This window comes from Panicum virgatum, chromosome 5K (assembly GCF_016808335.1).
Source record: "Panicum virgatum strain AP13 chromosome 5K, P.virgatum_v5, whole genome shotgun sequence".
Classification (NCBI taxonomy): domain Eukaryota; kingdom Viridiplantae; phylum Streptophyta; class Magnoliopsida; order Poales; family Poaceae; genus Panicum; species Panicum virgatum.
In genome coordinates, this window is record NC_053140.1 from 61,554,118 (window position 1) to 61,575,626 (window position 21,509).

At 49.7% G+C, this 21,509-nt stretch overlaps 2 protein-coding genes and 1 non-coding gene across 3 annotated transcripts; 2 read left to right on the forward strand and 1 right to left on the reverse strand.

Moving 5' to 3' along the window:
• The first annotated feature begins 154 nt into the window (after nucleotides 1-154).
• Nucleotides 155-2,993, forward strand: LOC120709308 (pentatricopeptide repeat-containing protein At3g13880-like). Its single transcript, XM_039994909.1, has 2 exons — nucleotides 155-1,943; nucleotides 2,049-2,993. Exons 1-2 carry the CDS (start codon nucleotides 271-273, stop codon nucleotides 2,797-2,799), a joined length of 2,424 nt encoding a protein of 807 aa, XP_039850843.1. The 5' UTR covers nucleotides 155-270; the 3' UTR covers nucleotides 2,800-2,993.
• A 280-nt stretch (nucleotides 2,994-3,273) lies between these two features.
• On the forward strand, nucleotides 3,274-3,346 carry TRNAA-UGC. Its single transcript has one exon. It is a non-coding gene; the product is annotated as a tRNA-Ala (tRNA).
• A 4,633-nt stretch (nucleotides 3,347-7,979) lies between these two features.
• On the reverse strand, nucleotides 7,980-21,153 carry LOC120709309 (phosphatidylserine decarboxylase proenzyme 2-like). Its single transcript, XM_039994910.1, has 21 exons — nucleotides 20,805-21,153; nucleotides 20,569-20,648; nucleotides 20,248-20,272; nucleotides 20,084-20,143; nucleotides 19,797-19,865; nucleotides 19,475-19,567; nucleotides 19,329-19,379; nucleotides 18,928-19,011; nucleotides 18,748-18,839; nucleotides 18,487-18,642; nucleotides 18,305-18,389; nucleotides 18,085-18,196; nucleotides 17,515-17,615; nucleotides 16,695-16,742; nucleotides 16,399-16,545; nucleotides 15,408-15,503; nucleotides 15,180-15,254; nucleotides 14,974-15,066; nucleotides 8,631-8,717; nucleotides 8,495-8,545; nucleotides 7,980-8,373 (listed from the first exon to the last, which is right to left on the reverse strand). The coding sequence occupies exons 1-21, from the start codon at nucleotides 20,979-20,981 to the stop codon at nucleotides 8,230-8,232; spliced, it is 1,926 nt and encodes a 641-aa protein (XP_039850844.1). The 5' UTR covers nucleotides 20,982-21,153; the 3' UTR covers nucleotides 7,980-8,229.
• Between the last annotated feature and the right edge of the window lie 356 nt (nucleotides 21,154-21,509).

Below are 21,509 nucleotides of genomic sequence, written 5' to 3' on the forward strand. Positions count from 1 at the left end.
TAATATATAAGAACTATCACTGCCTTTCCAAGGGAAATAAACGAAAAACTCTCTTCCTTCGGTTCCAATAGTGTGAAAGGTTGATTCAAAAAGATATATAAAAAAAGGTTGATTCAAACAAAGTAGTGTGAAAGGGATTCTTCCCATTCCAAAAAAAGATCGATAGGAGTCGAGGCCCTGTTTGTTCGAGACCCAACTGTGGAGCTCCCGCCGGTTGTCTGCATCGATCTTAATGCGAAATTTGATCGAACGGCTACTAATCACACTCAAATGCTAGTTGGAGGCTTCTCCCGCCTCGCTCCCCTGGAGGAGCCGGAGGCCGAGATGCCGCCGCCGTTCGCCTCCATGGACGCCTTCTACCTTCACCTGCTCCGCTCCTGCGCAGCGCTGCCGCACGTCTCCGCCGTGCACGCCCACATCGCGCGCGCCCACCCCGCCGCCTCCCTCTTTCTCCGCAACTCCCTCCTCGCTGCCTACTGCCGCCTCGGGGGCGCCCTTCCCGCCGCCCGCCTGCTCGACGAAATGCCCCGCCGCAACTCCGTCTCCTTCAACCTCCTCATCGACGCCTACTCCCGCGCCGGCCTTGCGGATCACTCCCTGGAGACCTTCGCGCGCGGGGGGGCCGCGGGGGTCAAGGCCGACCGGTTCACGTATGCTGCCGCGCTTGCCGCGTGCTCACGGGCAGGCGACGTGAGGACTGGAAAGCTGGTGCACGCGCTGTCCGTTCTGGAAGGTCTCGCTAATGGGGTGTTTTTGTCCAACTCGCTCGTCAGCATGTACGCTAGGTGCGGCGCAATGGACGAGGCCAGGCGTGTGTTTGATGTCGCCGATGAGCATGACGACATCTCCTGGAACTCACTGCTCTCCGGGTACGTCCGGGCTGGTGCGCACGAGGAGATGCTGAAGGTGTTCACTCTGATGTGCCGGCATGGCATGGGCTGGAATTCATTCGCGCTTGGGAGCATCATCAAGTACTTTTCTTCTGGTGTTGATATTGCTGGGCACACTGCGGAAACAGTCCATGGATGCGTGGTGAAGGCTGGGCTGGATACTGACGTGTTTCTTGCAAGCGCAATGATCGACATGTATGCTAAGAAAGGCACCTTGAGCAATGCTGTTGCGCTTTTCAAGTCGGTGCAAGACCCAAATGTGATTGTTTTCAATGCAATGATTGCAGGATTCTGTCGGGACGAAGCTGGAATTGGCAAGGAAGTCACGAGAGAAGCTTTGAACCTGTATTCAGAGCTGCTGAGACGAGGGACGCAACCTACTGAGTTCACATTCTCAAGTGTTCTACGGGCATGTAACTTGGCTGGTGAATTTGAATTTGGGAAACAAATACATGGCCAACTAATCAAACACAGTCTCCAAGGTGATGACTATATCGCAAGTGCGCTCATCGACCTGTACTCCAACTTTGGTTGCATGGAAGATGGATACAGGTGCTTCAGATCTCTTTATAAGCAAGACATCGTCACCTGGACATCAATGATTTCAGGGTTTGTTCAGAATGAGCTTTTCGAGAAGGCACTGAGATTGTTCCAAGAATTCTTATGTTATGGATTGAAACCTGATCTTTTTACTATATCGAGTGTGATGAATGCATGTGCGAGTTTGGCTGTTGCAAGAACTGGTGAGCAGATCCAGTGCCTTGCCACGAAATCAGGTTTTAACCGGTTCACTGTCATGGGGAATTCCTGCATACATATGTATGCTAGGTCAGGGGATGTTGATGCTGCAACTCTGAGGTTTCAGGAAATGGAATCATATGATGTCGTCTCTTGGTCTGCAGTGATATCAAGCCATGCACAGCACGGTTGTGCAAGGGATGCTTTGCATGTTTTCAATAAAATGATGGATGCAAAGGTTATTCCTAATGAGATTACTTTTCTTGGTGTCCTTACTGCATGTAGTCATGGAGGATTGGTTGATGAGGGACTCAGGTAAGCTTGTCATTCATTTTTATCAGAGTATCCATTCAACTGCCAATGCAACTTATTTTGTTACACATATCTCATATTTCCATATCATTTGATGGTCTCATGCAGGTATTATGATATTATGAATAAGGAATATGAGCTGGCCCCAACCATAAAGCATTGCACTTGTGTTGTTGATCTCCTTGGACGAGCTGGGAGGCTAGGTGACGCTGAGGCTTTTATAAGGGATTCAGTCTTCCATGATGATCCTGTCGTTTGGCGGTCTCTGTTGGCCTCATGTCGTATTCATGGAGACATGGAGAGAGCTCAACTTGTTGCATATCGGATAATGGAGCTGGAACCCACATCCTCGGCATCATATGTTATTCTTTACAACATGTACCTGGATGCTGGGGAGCTTTCCTTAGCTTCAAAAATTAGAGATCTGATGAAAGCGCGAGGTGTAAAGAAAGAGCCTGGTCTTAGTTGGATTGAACTGAAGTCTGGAGTTCACTCCTTTGTTGCTGGTGACAGGTCCCATCCAGAGAGCAGTGCAATATATACAAAACTGTCAGAGATGCTTTCCAAGATAGAAAAGCTGGCAAGCACTGGTAATGTTAGCACAGAGTCAAATGACATCGCTATCAGAGGCCAAAATTTGGTGGGTTGCCACAGTGAGAAACTAGCTGTGGCATTTGGAATGATTCATTTGCCACAATCAGCACCAATTCGAGTAATGAAGAACCTGAGAGTTTGCCCTGACTGCCACTCAACTATGAAACTGATATCCTGTAGTGAGAATAGAGAAATAGTCTTGAGAGATGCGATTCGCTTCCATCACTTCAGAGGCGGTGCTTGTTCTTGTGGTGATTACTGGTGATGACCTGTAGAATAGAATTTTTCTAGGTTTTGTGTCCAGGAAGGTAGATGTGATACTCGCTGTACATTACTAGTTGCCATAGCATGAAAGGAAAGACCTCTGCAGTGATTAAATATTTCAGAAGATATCTTAACGTACAGCAGTTTATGCATTGGTCACCTGTGAGTACACGTACACAGGAGCCTTTATTCTGAGTTTTAGGTGTGATGAAGTATTTGATGTGTGCTCCAATCTTGAGATCTTCCCTGACCATGTAGCAATAGTCCATGCTTAACTGATGTAGCGAGTGATGCCTTAGGTTGATGGTTAGTGTTAGCTTACTGGCCAGTGCTATATATGTAAAGGCGAATGGTATCTTCATTTTGCTGGAACTTGTGGAAGTAGTTCTCTGAGAGTCTAATATTTCTGTCAGGATTTTGTTCCTTTCAATTCCGACTGAATTTAGGTAAAGTCTGAGGAAGCTAAGGCATCAAAGGGGATGTAGCTCAAATGGTAGAGCGCTCGCTTTGCATGCGAGAGGCACGGGGTTCGATCCCCCGCATCTCCAAATTTATCTGTACCTCTTTTTTTTGCGTTTTCTCTCTGGCACGCAGTGAATATCCGAGTCGGAGAAAGGGCAAGTTGCTGAACGATCGATTTCTACCATGCATGTTGCTCTCAATCAAGGAGTGAAAAAATAAACAGTCTGAAATAGGCTGGATTAGACGAGACGATAGCTTTCACACACGTTCCATTCATCTCCACATTTATTGTTTTTCCTTTTCTTTTGCGTTCTCTCTCTACCGTGCAGTGCAGTAAATATCCGAGTCGGAGAAAGGGCAAGTCGCTGAACGATCGATTTCTACCATGCATGTTGCTCTCAGTCAAGGAATGAAAAAAAATAACAGTCAGAAATAGGCCAGATTAGACGATAGCTTCCACACATGTTCAATTAATTCCATCCGAGCAGCAACCAGAGCATGCGCATTGGAGCTTGGCAGTTCTCCAACCAGAAAATCGATCGGTATTAACTTTTCCAAAAAAAAAGATGGTATTCAGAAGAAGATGGGGGAGAGAAGAAACAAGCGGACTCTGAACCTGACAATCTTGGCTACCAAGGAACCTCGATCACCTTCTCGGTCGTCAGTCAAAGCAGCATGGAAGGCGTGGATCACCACTAGAGTCACTGATGAGCGAAGCAAGACAGTCAGTCTCAGACATGGCAATGAGCTTTTGGTCCATGACAGCTGGGCCCGAGCCCTCGTGTCAGGTACAAAGTATGTACATAAGCATAAACTATCTGCTCCATCCCAAGAGATACAACAACAACATAGTCTTTTTTCCCAAGCAAGTTGGGGTAGGCTAGAGATGAAACCCGAAAGAAATAAGTTCAAGGTTCAGGCACATTGATAGCTAGTCTCCAAGCGCTCCTATCCAAAGCTATCTCTTTAGAAATATTCCAATCCTTAAGGTCTCTCTTAACCGACTCATCCCACGTCAGTTTAGGTCTACCTCTACCCCTCTTTACATTATCGACTCGCTCAAGAACCCCATTACGCACCGGCGCCTCAGGAGGCCTTCGTTGGACATGTCCAAACCATCTCAGCCGATGCTGGGTAAGTTTCTCCTCAATTGGTGCCACTCCGACCCTATCCCGAATAACTTCGTTACGGACTCTATCCCTCCTTGTGTGCCCGCAAAACCACCGCAACATCCGCATCTCTGCTACACTCAGTTGCTGGACATGTCGCCTTTTTGTAGACCAACATTCAGCACCGTATAGCATCGCCGGACGAATTGCTGTCCTATAGAATTTGCCTTTTAGTTTTTGTGGCACCCTTTTGTCACAAAGGATGCTAGAAGCTTGTCGCCATTTCAACCAGCCAGCTGAAATTCTATGCCTAACATCTTCATCAATGTCGCCATCCTTTTGTAGCACCGATCCTAAATACCGAAAAGTATCCTTCTGGACCACCACTTGTCCATCTAGATTAACGTCTCCCCCCTCATGCCTAATCGCGCTGAAATCGTACATCATGTACTCGGTTTTGGTCCTACTAAGTCTGAACCCTTTCGACTCTAACGTGCGTCTCCACAGCTCTAACTTCCTATTAACCCCTGCCTTACTCTCGTCAACTAGCACCACATCATCAGCAAAGAGCATACACCAAGGGATCTCACCTTGTATATCCCTTGTGACCTCATCCATCACTAAAGCAAATAAATAAGGGCTCAATGCTGACCCCTGGTGTAGGCCTATGTTAATAGGAAAGTCAGTGGTGTTGCCATCACATGTCCGGACAAACGTCGTCGCATCCTTGTACATATCCTTAATGAGGGTAATGTACTTAGTTGGGACTTTGTGCTTCTCCAAGGCCCACCACATGACATTTCTCGGTACTTTGTCATATGCCTTCTCAAGGTCAATGAAGACCATGTGCAAGTCCTTCTTCTGCTCCCTATATCTCTCCATCAATTGTCGTATTAAGAAAATCGCCTCCATGGTTGACCTTCCAGGCATGAACCCAAATTGGTTTTGGGTCACACTTGTCACTCTTCTTAGGCGATGCTCGATAACCCTCTCCCAAAGCTTCATCGTATGGCTCATCAGCTTAATCCCACGGTAGTTAGTACAATTTTGAACATCGCCCTTGTTTTTGAAGATAGGTACTAATATACTTCTCCTCCATTCTTCCGGCATCTTGTTTGACCGAAAAACGAGATTAAAAAGCTTAGTTAACCATACTATTGCTCTATCTCCTAGGCATCTCCACACCTCAATGGGGATACCATCAGGGCTCATCGCTTTACCTCCCTTCATCCTCTTCAAAGCCTCCCCGATCTCTACCTCCTGAATTCTCCTCACAAAACGTCTGTTGATATCGTCAAAAGAGTCATCTAACTCAAGGGTAGGGCCCTCACTCTCCCCATTAAACAACTTGTCGAAGTACTCTCTCCATCTATCCATGATGTCCTCATCCTTCACTAGCAGTCGATCTGTCACATCCTTAATGCATTTGATTTTGTTGATGTCCCTTGTCTTCCGCTCGCGGATCCTAGCCATCCTATAAATGTCCTTCTCCCCTTCTTTCGTGCCTAGCCGCTGATACAGGTCATCATACGCCTTACCCTTTGCTACACACACAGCTCGCTTTACAACCCTCTTCGCTAATTTATAGCCCTCGATGTTGGCTGCACTCTTGTCAAGGTGGAGGCGCTTGAAACACTCCTTCTTCTCCTTAATAGCCCTTTGCACCTCGTCATTCCACCACCAGGTGTCTTTCCCCTCCTGTTCGCCTCCCCTACTTACGCCAAACACCTCTGAGGCCACCTTCCGAACACATGTTGCCATCTTTAGCCACATGTCATCTGCGTCTTCTCCTTCTTCCCAAGGCCCCTCACCTAGCATCCTTTCCTTAAACGCTTGTGCCGCTTCCCCTCTAAGCTTCTACCACTTTGTTCTCGCAATCTTGGCACGTTTGTCCCGGTGGACACGTACCCGAAGACGAAAGTCCGCCACCACAAGCTTGTGTTGAGGGACAACACACTCCCCAGGTATCACCTTACAATCTAAGAAATCACGTCTATCCTCCCTCCTAGTAAGGATAAAGTCGATCTGGCTCGAGTGTTGTCCACTACGAAACGTCACAAGATGGGATTCCCTCTTCTTAAACACGGTATTCGCTATCAACAAGTCGTAGGCTAACGCGAAGTTCAACACATCCTCCCCCTCTTGACTCCTGCTACCGTACCCAAAACCCCCGTGCACTCGCTCGAACCCTACATTAGTCGCACCCACATGGCCGTTGAGATCTCCTCCTATGAAGAGTTTCTCGCTGGTAGGCATGGTACTAACCATGCTATCTAGATCTTCCCAGAACTGCATCTTGGTGCTCTCACTAAGGCCTACCTGAGGGGCATAGGCACTGATCACATTCAAAACCGAATCTCCAACTAACAACCGGATTAGGATAATCCGGTCGCCTTGCCTTCTAACCTCTACGACTCCATCCTTAAGGCTCCTATCAATCAAGATGCCTACACCATTCCTACCCGGAGTTGCTCCCGTGTACCAAAGCTTGAAGCCAGTATCCTCAACCTCCTTCGCCTTCTGACCCTTCCATTTAGTCTCCTGAACGCATAGAATATTTACACGCCTCCTAATTGCTACATCAACTAGCTCTCGCAACTTACCCGTTAGGGACCCTACGTTCCAGCTACCTATACGAATCCTAATCGGCTCGGCTAGCTTCCTTACCCTTCGCACCCGTCGAGGGAAGTGCGAAGACCCTTACTCATTTTTCACTACACCCGGGCGTAGATGTAGCGCGCCATTCAGGTGACGACCCGACCCTTGCTCACTTATCATCGTACCCAGGTCATGATACGACGCGCCCTTGGGGGGATGGCGACCCGGCCCTTGCCCATTTATCACCACACCCGGGTTCCGATGTAGCGCGTCGCTAAGAGGATTACGCCCCAACGAGTTTCTTGTGGGTTTCAAATCCATTAGAGTGGCTATTTTTATGCTGATTTGCCAAAACCTAACGCAACCCTCCTCCTTTATCCGGGCTTGAGACCGGCTATGTTGAGACGACTCAGGAGAGAGAGTCTTCCAGTCAGCATAGGCTCCATCCCAAGAGATAATAATACTAAATAGTACTACTCAGTTATTAAAACTACTATAGCTCTCTCAGTGCTGACCCTGAGGCTGAGGAATGACCTACGTTCAAATAAAAAAAAAAATCGAGGGCACCAGAAGCAAGAAGAGTCGGAGCCCAATCTTCCGCAGGAAGCCTGGAGCCAGAGAGTGGCAGCAATGCCGCCTGGCGCTGCCACTCTCCCCTATAAATTGGTGCTTGTCCAGAGCATCAACCTGCCATCCCAACACAACACCGCCAGCGCACGCACATAGGCACAGGAAAGAGCTCAAGAAGCCATGAGTCTCTCCTGCATACCGTCCCTTGCCAAGGTGTTCCCGAAGAAGCCCTCCTCATCGTCGGCATCCTCATTCAGGTCGGATGATGATGACGACGGTGCCATCAAGAAGCAACAAGAGAAGCAGCATCAGGAGAAGCAGAAGAAGCAAAGTCGACGGCAAGAAGAGGAGCAATCTTGATGGCGCCGCCTCAACGACGCCCTACTTCCCCTTCCAATCTAGGCCGGGACTACTCTAGGATGTTCACCTTCCAACTTCTGACTAGGAATTCCAAGTGTTATTTCCATAAATTGGATGTTGCATGCGTATGATATGAGAGGAGTATATGTACGTATATCCTCTCCGTGAGCAAGAAATTTCCAAAGTTTGTTTACTTTTTTTACTTTGGAGTAGTTCAAATTCGTTAGATCCTCCTTGCTAATCGTCAAATCAAGTGGCAGTTGCTAGTTGCACATACACCCTACTGTTAACCTGTATGTGATGAATTTACAGCTCTGAAACATGCACCTCCATCATTCAAGCGAACATTTCTGCAGCTCCGGGACTTGCAGCCCCTTGTTCCTTGTGGAGACGCCCAGAGTCATGCCAACGGAAACAAGGGTTTCCAGTGACCTTTCGCTGTTGGCCACAAGATCAGCATCAAATTGGATTGCATCCTGCAATAGAAAGTGAATTTTCTTAAGCAACGATTCCGGTTCCAGAATCTGTACGTATGGTGACATTGATTTTTCTTTTCTAAAGAAAAGGGGGTGGCTTTGTAAGGGAGGATGAGCAAACCTTCTCGAAGACGCATATTACTGTGCTCCCTCCAAAGGAGAAATAGCCAAACTGGATGAAGAAAGATGTCACACCTTTACATGCACATCAGAAGAAATCTTTACAATGTAACAAGGGGTAATGCATGAATGCAAACCTCATCTCCTTTGTGGACGTAGTCACCCTCATTTTTCAAGAACGTGATGCTTCCTACCATGGTTGCTCCAATCGCAACAAACGCTACCTGAACCATACATCAGAAAAAGCATTACATGGGGAGCAACAGACAGGTATATGTAACAATGCAAGCTACTGGCTATGGTACACAAGTGAATCAAGCAGTACACTTTAACATCCTTGAGCTACAAAAGATAAATCTGCAGAAAGTGTTAGAAGCTCAATTCTAACTCTCATTGAGCTGAGAGGATGACAATGAACTTGGGGCAATTTTTTGGTTTTCTCATATTCACAAACTCAAAGCCATGCCAACCCAAAGGGCTGGGGATACATACTTATAGGCAGCCAAGCCAGGCAGCCAAAGCTTGCTGCAGCAAAAGATGCTAAGATGCTAGTCAAAAAAACTAAAGCTAGATGCTGTCCTAGCAAACTGACTGTCCTAGCAAGATGCTGTCCTAGCAAACTGAAATATGCTAAAGGAATATATGCCCTGGTCCTTGCAAGGACTCTATGCCTTATCCATCCAGCACAAAGACTTATCCATCATTCTCCCCCTAAGTCTTGTGCGTCGTCTTGTGGGAGGATTGGACCATCCCGGTCCTGGAGCAGAGCTCAAGGAACTTGATCCTCCCAAGGGGCTTGGTGAGCAGGTCTGCAAGCTGATCCTTGGTGTTGATGTAGCTTGCCTTGATGCTCCCGTCCTCCAAGCAGCCTCGGATGAAGTGGTACCTCACCCGGATGTGCTTGCTCCGTTCATGGAAAACGGGGTTCTTCGCCAAGGCCAGGGCGGACTTGCTGTCCACCCTGAGCTCCACCGCTCCAATGTCTCTGCCGAGTAGATCACCCAGCAGTCGAGCGAGCCAGAGCGCCTGAGTCGACGCAGTGGAGGCCGTTATGTACTCGGCCTCGCAGCTGGACAAGGCCACCACCTGCTGCTTGACCGACTGCCAGCTAACGAGGCACTCGCCAAGGAAGAAGAGGATCCCGCTCGTACTCTTGCTGGTGTCGATGTCGCCGGCGTGGTCGCTGTCGCTGTACCCGACGAAGTGTGCCGCCCCAGGGCACCTCGGGTAGTGGAGACCGTGGTCGAGAGTCCCCGCAACATAGCGGATGATCCTCTTCACGGCCTGCTGGTGCTCCGTCGTCGGTCGCTGCATGAACCGACTGACGTAGCCGACGGAGAACGCCAAGTCCGGCCGTGTGTGGGCGAGGTAGCGGAGGCTCCCCACAAGACGCCGGTACTGAGTAGCATCCACCTCCTCCGCTGTGCTGTCACGGCTCAGCTTCAGCCTCTCCTCCATCGGAGTGAGGGCTGGGTTGCAGTCGGTGAGCCCAGCGAGCTCGACGACGCGCTTGGCGTAGGCGGTCTGTCGAAGTGTGATCCCGGAGTCGTCCTGGTGCACCTCGATCCCCAGGTAGAAGGAGAGAGGCCCCAAGTCGCTCATCTGGAAGGTGGCCTTCATCTCCTCCTTGAACACTGCCACCTCCGCATCCTTGGTGCCGGTGATCACCAAGTCGTCGACGTAGACACCCACCAGCAGGGCATTGCCTCCTTTGCCCCGCCGGTAGATGGCCGCCTCGTGCGGGCTTTGCTCGAAGCCCATCCCTTTGAGCGTGGAGTCCAGCTTGGCGTTCCACGCCCTCGGGGCCTGCCGCAAGCCATAGAGGGCCTTGCGCAGACGTAGCACCTTACCCTCCTTGCCGGGGATCGCAAACCCCGGCGGCTAGTGCACGTAGACCTCCTCCTTCAAGTCGCCGTTGAGAAACGCCGACTTGACGTCCATGTGATGGACACGCCAGCCCTCCTGGGCAGCTAGCGCAAGGAGGAGTCGCACGGACTCCATCCGTGCCACGGGGGCGAAGGCATCGTCGAAGTCGACTCCCTCCTGCTGCACGAAACCTCGTGCCACCAGGCGAGCCTTGTGCTTGACGACGGTGCCGGCCTCATCCCTCTTCAGCTTGAACACCCACTTAAGGGTGATCGCGCGGTGACCGCGAGGGAGATCAGCAAGCTCCAAGAACCGCGTCCATCTCCAACTGCATCGCGGCACGCCAGGCCGCGTGTCCCTCGGCCTCTGCGAAAGACCGAGGTTCGCCATCGTCGCACGCGAGGTGCAACTGCGCCTCCAGGTCGTGAGGCACCAGTCCCGGCACCGGCTGGTCACCGAGAAGGTCCTCCATCGTACGGTACCGCAACGGCTCGCCATCATGGTACGCGTCGACGCGCTCCTCGTCGTGAGAGAGCGAAGTAGCGAACTCCACCAGACTGTGCTCAGCACGAGCAGGTGTCGAAGTAGACGGGCCCGGAGGAGTAGCTATCGGAACTGGAGTGCGCGGCGTCGCCGGCTGTGGTGGTGCAGCCGAGGAACTCGGCGCAGCCGGAGTCGTAGCGGAAGGGCGTGGTGCCGCCGGTGTGGCGGGCGCCGGAGTCGGTGGAGGCTCGGGGACCGGGGTAGGCACGCTCGGCGAAGAAGAGCTGCCTACTCCCCCAGCTCCCTCGAAGTGGACGTACTCGACGGTGAAGTCGTCACATGTCGGAGCCGAGCCGTCGTCCACCGCCTTGTCCCACGCCCATCCTCGCCCTTCGTCGAACACAACGTCGCGCGCCGTGCGCACACGCTGTGTCTCCGGGTCGAGAATGCGGTAGGCCTTCGAACCCGCCGCGTAGCCGATGAACACTCCCGGAGTGCTCCTATCGTCGAGCTTGCCGATATGGCCAAGCTCCTTGGCGAACGCGAGGCAGCCGAAGACCCGCAGGTGGGAGACCGCCGGCTTGCGCCCATGCCAAGCCTCATACGGCGTCATGCCGTCGAGTGCCTTGGTGGGCGAGCGGTTGAGGATGTAGACGGCCGTCACCACCGCCTCTCCCCAGAAGACAGCCGGCATCCCCCTCTGCTTGAGGAGGGCCCGGGCCATCCCCACAACCGTCTGGTTGCGCCGCTCGACGACGCCGTTCTGCTGCGGGCTGTACGGCGCGGAGTAGTGGCGCTGGATGCCCTCATCCACGCAGTACGCCGCGAACTCGGCCGCCGTGAACTCGCCGCCGTTGTCGGTGCGCAGCACGCGCAACTTGCGGCCGCTCTCCGCCTCCGCAGCAGCCTGAGCACGCCTGATGGCGTCCGCAGCCTCTCCCTTGCTGCCGAGGATCATCACCCACATGAAGCGGGAGAGGTCGTCGACGAGCAGCAGGAAGTAGCGCCGTCCTCCTGGTGTGACCGGTGTCACCGGGCCACACAAGTCCCCGTGTACGAGCTCGAGCCGCTCCTTGGCTCGAAAGCTCGCCTGCTGGGGGAAGGAGTGCCGCCTCTGCTTCGTCAGCACGCAGACGTCGCAGAGCTGCTCCACGTGGTCGAGGCACGGGAGGCCTCGCACCATCTCCTTGGCGCCGAGCCGCTTCAGGGCCTCAAAGTGGAGGTGCCCAAAGCGCTCGTGCCACTGCCATGCCTCGTCGTCCCTGCGAGCTGCAAGACAAAGAGGCTGGGCCACCCCGACATGGAGGATGTAGAGGCGGTTCTTCCCTCGAACCACCCTGGCGAGAAGCTGGCGACGGTGGTCCCAGATGCGGAGGACCCCGCTGTCGATCACCACACGGGAGCCGCTCTCATCGAGCTGCCCAAGGCTGATGATGGAGTTCCGCAGCGCCGGGATGTAGTAGACTCCGGTGAGCATCCGGTCCTCTCCGGACTTGGCGGTGAAGATCACGGAGCCCACGCCCTTGATCTCCACGGCGGAGGAGTCCCCGAACCTGACGGAGCCACCTACGTCGACGTCCAGGTCGGAGAAGAACTCCCGCCGCCCGGTCATGTGGTGCGTGGCGCCGGAGTCGAGGTACCAGCCATCGACCCTGTCGTCGTCGGAGCCGTTGCCGAGGAGAACTCGGGCACGCGGCTCGTCGAGGTGGAGTAGAGCGGTGACAGGCGGTGCCGTCGGGTGCGGCTCCATGTCCCCGTGGAGTAGGAACAGAGCCGGCTCGTCATCCGGCTGGGCCTCCGCGACGTGGGCTTGGCCCCCACGCCTCCGCTGCGGGCAGTCCCTGGCCCAGTGGCCGGGCCTGCCACAGTTGTGGCAGGCGTCGTCTCGTGCCGCCTTGGGCCTGTCAGCGGCGCCGCCCTGAGCATCTCCGCGGGCGCCACCCTCGGCGCGCCCTCGTGCCCCGGCTTGGGCACCTCCGCGCCCCTTGTCGAGGAAGAGGGCTCCCCCCTCCTCCTGTCACCGCGCCGAGCCTCCCACTGCTCCTGAGTGAGGTGGAGCTTCCCACCGATGGAGATGCCTCCCGAGGGAGGCTGTGGCTCGTCGCTGTCGACGACCTTGAGGCGACCTATCGCCTCCTCGATCGTCATGGTGGAGAGGTCCAGCAGAGACTCGATCGAGCGAGCGGTCTGTCTGTACCTCTCGGGGACGCAGCGGAAGAGCTTCTCGACGGCTCTCTCCTCGTCGTAGGTGTCGTCGCCGAACTGCACCACCTTCTGCAGCAGAGTGTTGAGACGGAGGGCGAAGTCATCAACATCCTCACCTGGCTTAAAGGCCAGGTTCTCCCACTCCTTGCGAAGTGCCTGGAGAGTGGTCTTGCGGGCGCGGTCGCTGCCGATACGTGCCGCTGCGATGGAGTCCCAGGCCTCCTTGGCAGTTCGCTTCTTGGAAAGCGTGAACTGCATCTCGGACGGGGCTGCTGCGATGAGAGCATCTAGCGCCCGTCGATCCTCATCGTAGCCGACGTCGCCGTACCGGACTGCCTCCCACATGTGCCGCACCTGGAGCTTCACCTCCATGACTGCGGCCCACTCGACGTAGTTGGTCTTGGTGAGGGTGGGCCACCCACCGCCGGGACCGACGTCCCTGACCACCGCCTGGAGGCCGTGGTAGCCGGGGGCGCCGCCGCGCACACCCCAACCAAGAGCGCCGCCACCGCCCTGCGCGCCGCCGCCAGGGGCGCCGCCTCCGCCCTGCGCGCCGCCGCCAGGGGCGCGGCCTCCTCCGCCGGGTGCGCGGCCCATTGGACCGTCGCCGGGCGCACCGCCAGGCGCGCCGCCGTCCAGGCAGCCGCCGGGCGCACGGGCCCCTGGACCGTTGCCGGGCGCGCCGCCGTCCAGGCCACCGCCGGGCGCGCGGGCCCCTGGACCGCCGCCAGGCGCGCCGCCGTCCAGGCCATTCTCGCCGGGGTGGGCTGCTGCCCACCGCGTGGTCCGCTCCCGCGCTCTCTCCCTCTCCAACTCCTCAAGGTCCTCGTCGGCGGTGGCGTCGCCGGCGATGGAGCCGCTGAGGCTGCCGCGCAAGGTCTCAACCTCGACCTCCGCCGCACGCGCCGCATCCTCCGCCTCCTCTGCTTCCACCTCCGCCCTGGCCGCTGCCAGCTCCGCTGCAGCTAGCCTGGCCGCCCTCACCGCTGCTGCAGCGGCTTGAGCCGTCGCTCGCCTGCGCTCCTCTGCCGCGGCGAGCTCGGCGTCTCGCTGGCGCCGTGCGCTCGAGGCGACCGAGCGCTGAGACGGTGCGTCGGACATGGCGCGCCTCCAAGGGGCTGTTGCGTGGAGAGGGGGAAGGGAACGGGGAAGAAGCGGCTGGTGCAGCAGCAGCTGCTGCTGCAGTTGCTGGAGCAGCTGCTGCTGCTGCAGCTGCTGGTGCAGCTGCTGCTGCTGCTGCGCTAGCTGCTGGTGGTGGTGGTTGGGCTGCTACAGAGGCTTGGGAAGGGGAGGAGCAAGAGATATCCAACCTACAGGAAAGTACGGCTCGGATACCAGATGTTAGAAGCTCAATTCTAACTCTCATTGAGCTGAGAGGATGACAATGAACTTGGGGCAATTTTCTGGTTTTCTCATATTCACAAACTCAAAGTCATGCCAACCCAAGGGGCTGGGGATACATACTTATAGGCAGCCAAGGCAGACAGCCAAAGCTTGATGCAGCAAAAGATGCTAAGATGCTAGTCAAAAGAACTAAAGCTAAATGCTGTCCTAGCAAACTGACTGTCCTAGCAAGATGCTGTCCTAGCAAACTGAAATATGCTAAAGGAATATATGCCCTGGTCCTTGCAAGGACTCTATGCCTTATCCATCCAGCACAAAGACTTATCCATCAGAAAGATCCTGATAAAATAAAAATGTCTACAGACATATATTGCAAACTCTTCTGTAGCATTAGACATATTGATCCCCAAGATTTATTAGACAATGGGGGTAAAGAGTCCAAGATACATGGGCATTGAACATCCTTTTCTACTAAGTTTTCTCACAACTGACGACTGAATGTTAAATTAATCGAACATTTTGACAGCAGCAATTGGTAGGTGGATGCCTGGTAATATACAAGGAAAATAACAGAATCCAAACCTTTCCAAACTCGGAAGTTGATATTATTGAGATAACTCTTTTATTCTCTGTGAATACATTGCAGTACTTGCTATTCACAGCAATGGGATTGACCTATCAAATGGAAAGATGCTAGCGTCAGTCAATTGCTGAGAAATGGAAGAAAGAGACAACACAGACAGATCCCTTTCCACACACATGAAAGCATGCAATATAGTATTCTATACCGTGTACAGGCACCCAGGAATTTCCACAAATTTCTCCACGGTTCCTGAGACTGGTACATGAAACCTATGGTAATCCTGCATACTACAAAGTGTAAGATTCATAATTGCATAGTATATTTCCATGAAAACATTGAGCCTCTAGGAACCAAATAGATATACATATCTAAACCAGTCTTAAGTCTTAACAAATGAGGATTCTTTTTTTTTTAAGGAGATTAAAAGCTGTACCTGAGGTGCAAGACGGAAAATGACCAACGATCCATTTCTTAAAGCATTCGAGTGCGCACTGGTCCCTAAAAGACCCTCAATTGAAAATTTGCGGCCCTAGGAACAGAAAACATTCTAGAATCAAAACTTCAACTAAACATTCTGCCATAAGAGGGATCATATTGTGCTTGCATGAACATTTCTCAATGCACATATTAATAGTAAAAACTATTTGTCTACACATTGGGGTTATGATAATGATAATCATTTCATCAAATTTTGCAGTCCTATCCATGTAACAATGGTCCATGGCATACAGATTTATTTTATACTTTAGAATCATGTTGTATTTACAGTGTCCTAAAAGTACAAGCAAAGTAATCAACGCATCTTTTCAAATTTTACATAGACATCACATCACTTCAATGACATACTCCTGAATGGTCCAAATGCCTGAGTCTACCAACCTTCACCTTGGCCGGACCACTATATGCTTTGATTCATAATATGCTATAACTGATGTTTGTAACCAAACCCTTAGTGGCCAATAGAATATGACAAGCATTGAGGACCAGCTAGACAGTCAGCACTCTACATTACTACTTACAGTGAGGTAGTGGTACGCGCTACTTATGCGGTAAGTTTTCCTAAATATGGTGAATTAATGGCCTAGAAATGACAGGCATTGAAGACCACCTAGACAGGGAGCGATATGCATTACTGCTTACAGTGTGGTAATGGTCCAAGTTACTAATGGACAAGGTTTCCCAAATATGATGATATTAGATACACATCGCATGACAGCACGAATTGTACTGGACATGATTGTTTACCCATCCCATGCACATGAAAGAGGATCAGAACAACAGACATCACTTTTTGTGAGATTATATTGGTTCAAGGAAATGTTGGTCTCCATTTATTACAAGTGCTTAGGCTTCTATATAGAACTCAAAATCTAATATTTGAGATGTATTGATTCGGTTAAAAATTAGTCCATTAATTCCCTTACCTTGATCCATAGTCTTGTGCTCTCATCAACAGAACTGAAAGCCATTAAACGGCTATCAGCAGCACAGGTGGCAATACCATCTTGATCACCATATGCAATTGGTCTGGCACCAGGCTTTAGTCCTCTTATGAAAAATTCGTTAAAAGTCTACAAACAAGAAGTAATTCAGCACCTACCCAAAGTTTTCCAAAAATCAAATGTGTCGTCCAATCAGTGCCTAGTATTATGGGAAGTCTAACAAATAAGATAATTACTACAATGAATATGGAGGCAAGGTTACTGCAATAGTTATGTACCTTAAAACTCTCGATAGGATCGTTGACCTCATCCATATTAATTTGATCCTGCAGTTTTATATTATGAACATCAATGGTGTCAACAATTTGAGATAACTAATAAAAAGGAATGATATATAAGAACAAATGATTAGCACTTTAGCAAAAAAACTAATAGAGATGGTCAAATTATTGACAAGGAAAGAATTTTTTTTTCTTTTTTCCTCGAACACGCAGGAGTGCGTATCTTTGTCTAAATTTGGTTAATAAATTTCCAAATTTAGCTATTTTGTCTAAATTTGGAAATTTATTAACCAAATTTAGACTAAATAGCTAAGATTGAGCTGGAAAAAAAATCAGAAATGAAGTCTGCATAGCTAACTTGGTTCAGAAAAATTACAGCTTTGCATACCTCTAAGAACTCAATCTAATTAAAAAGAATTTTGCATTTCCCCTAATACTCAATCTTAACTAGATGTTAGCAACTGAATGGGGGAAAATAGGGTCCAATGTTCTCCTGCTTTTGTGGTCTCTATACTCTTGTTTCCCAAAGCAGGCCTTCAATAACCAGTATAGATTTCCTGAATAACATATCCTTTGGCTGAATGGGAAAGGTTGTGCATTCTCGTGCTTTTGTGGTTTCTATGGATTTCTTGGATATGAAAAGTGATATAGTAGGTAAGTGCATGAGAAACAACATAACTCAGGCAGAACTGACAATAAGCAATTACAACATAAATCTAGGATGCCAGGATATTTCCGCATCATATGCTTTCAAGGTTTCCTTAGGTCTGAAAATTAAGGGCATGCTCTTTCGAAAAGGCTTAGTTATTCTCTGCACCTTAAATAACTCAAGGAACTTGGGAATATCTTTCGCAGATTCTGGTGAGTTCATCTTTTCCCCTTGCTTCTCAGATAGGTTCTTCAAGAGGTCTTTAACACCTGCATGACAACAATCGTGAAAGATGAGAAGGAGAAAACACTGTGATAAGTGTACGTATCACTATATCAGGACTCCTGATTCTAATATAGAAGGTGATCCCTCTTCAAGGTTGTACTGGTTTCTTAAGAAGCTCATAATAATTGAGGTTTGTCTTGTCAACAGGTGTGATGAGCTACAGGAATGTAGATCATCCTTCTAAAATTCAAGATTGTAGTTAATGATCAAATAGTTTCTTGTTCGTAATCTAGTTCACCAACTTAATATTGATTAATGAAAACTTATTATACATCACAGTCGGTCAGTAAGCAAACCAGCATCCTTCAGCATGATTCTGTTTTGTTGAATTTACGAGTGAAAAAAATTCAGATCATTTTCGTTGAATCTACTAGTATACCTTCTCAAGATGATACTGAATAAATTATAAATGGGAAATATGAAAAGAGCTAAGATTATATGTTCCCAACATACCTGTATTGATGAGAGTGAGCCCTACTTTCGATTGGTATAAAGCCCTCATAGACAACACAATTTTTCCGTCAATAACTTCTTCAACTATCCTCTTTGTTCGCCGGTCAAAAACCTTACATCACAGTATTGGTTTAATAAAAGAAAAGTTCTAGCAATATAGTTGGCACATCTTTCATTCAAAACTTCAAGTTAATATAACATATGGAATAACTTAGCACACCAGAATATGTGAAGCTGTAGAGCCAGAGTGCAAACCAACATCATATGTGGAAAAATGTGCCCATTCACTGAGCTTGAACATCCAACTGCACATGACAACTATGATGTTTGTGTGATATTTTCATACAAAAAATAAAATGGCAGTAATCACACTCAGAATCATGAATAAATGGCGCATCTTACCCATAAGAAGCCTGCTTATCAGTTAGAAATCCACCAGTCATTATCTGATTACCAGTTCCCTCGTCAAAGCAAAGTGTCATATGTATCATATCATTTATTTTATCATATTTTCCAAGATCTTCACCACAGACAGGGCAGTTACTTATAAGTGGTTCTCTGAAAAAGGGGGGCAGCATAAATCAATGATACTGCTACATTTGGGAGCTAATCGATAACTAATTTCAAAACATAACTAAATATGAAGAAGTAGCAAGTCATTACTTCTCTTGTTGATCAGCCAGTAGGGCTGCCAGTTCATCTATATCAACTATGCCATCACCGTTTGTATCTGCTTGACGGAAAAGCTCTTCAATCTAATGCATGAAAGAAATTAACTCAGCAGTAGGGACTGAATACAAGTATAAGGAACATACTTTCGAAGGAAATGGAATGCATTCTAACCTTTACAACTGCTAATTTATTACCAAAAGCTTTCATCAAGTCTGAGAATTCAGATAAGGAAAGAGTTCCATCTTCGTCATAGTCCTATTGTAGCACAAGCAGTGTTATGCCTTGCAGCGTGAAATACAAAGAAATAAAGGCAATACAAGCACTGTGAAATGACAAGCAGCATATTCAAAGGAATGCACCAATGTCATGAGCACTTTACATGAAAGAATATTGGCTTTTAAGTCAAACACAATAGCAAAACTAGAAGATGCGCAAGCACAGTAAATAAGGATGCGCAAGCCCATCCATTTAAGGAAGGAAAGTATATTATTAGAAAAGAAACGAGGAAGAGTTGGTATGATTCTTAGGTACTAATCATATGTGAAGACATGGTATCAGTATCAGAAGAATACCACTATAGCTAAGACACGACGGGCAAAGCTTTGTTCTGTTTCAACAGGATCCTGCAACAGAACCAATGGATAAAAAAGTAAAATCAGTACTTGGATGATGCTCCCTGAGTTCTGATCATCATAAAATAAACAAGCAAGAGCATTACTTCAATGTAACAGGAGATGGTTATGCTACCCACGGTAGTATTGGATGATGATGGGTCCAACAGAGGAAGGTCCTCAGAATGTTCCTCCAAGTCCTGATATGCAATTATAATTTGGAAATCAAGTTCAGGTCCATCAAATGGTTTTGGATCATTTCCAAACTGTCTACTATGGAAAATGGAATATAAGATCTAAATTCCAAAGGAACAAAGAAAGTCGTAGCCTTAACCAACAGCCAGGGCAAATGTGCTATATGAGGACTGAAAATGAAAATCTAGATAATATACAAAACAAGAAACAGCCCAGACAGAGAGATGGTGTTACCTTGGTAAGCATTTCAAAGAGATCAACTTCACAGTAACCAACCAAGGTATTCTTGGAGAATCGGTTAGTCTGCAAAAATGTACAGAGCATGTAATGTAACGACACTGTATAGTAGTTTTTGTTTGAGTTAAACTTCCATCAGTACAAGCAAGTTCTTCTGAATCTATCCACCAATAATTTGCTTATGTGGAACCGTTATACACAACATGGATACATTACAGCAGAGAATTATACAGCCAGAGCCAGGCATGCATGCACATATTTTTAGTTAGTGCAAGGCATAATACCTCAAAAACAGAGATGCGTGCAATATGAGGTCCATTTGTCTCTACTATAACTTTCTTCTCCTGCAAATTCATGAGCACTATCATAAGAATGCGTAACTAGATGCGGTAGCAATCTCAAATTGCCTTGCCAGAAGGGTCACAGAGGAGAAGTGAAGCTTACTCACCGAGTCCCAAACAGGCGTCTGCGTACTGCCAAAAAGTAAAACGAAGGATCACAGATTCGAAACGAAAAAAAGTAGTAGATATATACGTTTGATGAAGGAATTTAAAGTTACTATGGGCTAATAAACTCGTTTCAAGTTAGAAGGAAGCGCAGGCGGAGGCGGTTCCCAACATGAAGTGGGTGTGGTGTTTTTCAGGAGACAAACCAACCCGTGTGGTGTAAGTAAAATTGTAGTGGTATAAATAAATTGCAGAGGGAACATACTGTAGTACCAACAAGAGAGTAAAAGAGGTAGTGGAAGCAAAGAGATGAACACACTTACTTGTCGGACTTGTCGGTGCGGTAGGTACGGTCGCCGAGCGAGAGGCAGGCGAAGAACTTGTCCTTGAACTGCATATCCGCCTGGCCCCACCAACCGCGCGGCCGCGGATCAAATCAAAATCAAACACAGGACAGGAGCAAGTCAAAGAGAGATGCGAATGAAATCCACGTACGGATTCCGCCCAGAGGAGCGGAACCAGGGAAGCAAAGCAACGAGCCAACGAAGCAGCAGCATACCTTGAGTATCCGGATGCGCGCGATGCCGGCGAACTCGTCGGCGGCGATGGCCTTTGCCGAGGCGGAGTCGTCGCCGCTGCGGCGGCGGCGGTGCAGGCGGAGACGGCGGCGGAAGCGCGCGAAGCGCGAGGGCAGCGGGTGGCCGGCGCCATTGGAGCGCGACGGCGAGTGGCCCATCCGTCAGGGAGGCGGAAGCGGGCGGAGGAGTTGGAGAAGACGCCCAACTGGAATTGACGCGGCGTAATGGGTGTCAGAGCCTGCCTCAGACAGACAGAGGATGGGGATCTTCGGAGTGCGTGCTCTTGGAATTGACGCCGGAAAAGCCGAGGGCCTTTTGAATCCGGGCAACTGCCACGGTGGCCGCGGAGTCCGTACCGGGCCCACGTGCCAGTGGGGTCAGGATCTCCAGTTCCACTGACACTGCCGTGTGGTCCCGGAACCGCGTCTGCCTCTTCCTCCCAACCTGTCAGTCTTCTATGGTGGGTGGGCCCCGATGGCCAGTGGCAGGGGGCAAGAGATAAGAAGGTTTGGAAGCTTTCATTTCACCTGGGCTGGCCCTCCATTGCCCGGAGGCTTCCCCCTCTTTTCTATTGATGGTGCCGCGTGAGCTCAGGACAGCAGCAAAAGGAAGCAGGTTATGATGTGGATTGCAGACTTGAAGTAACGAAGAAGAAGAAGAAGAAAAAAGGTACTATATGATGACTG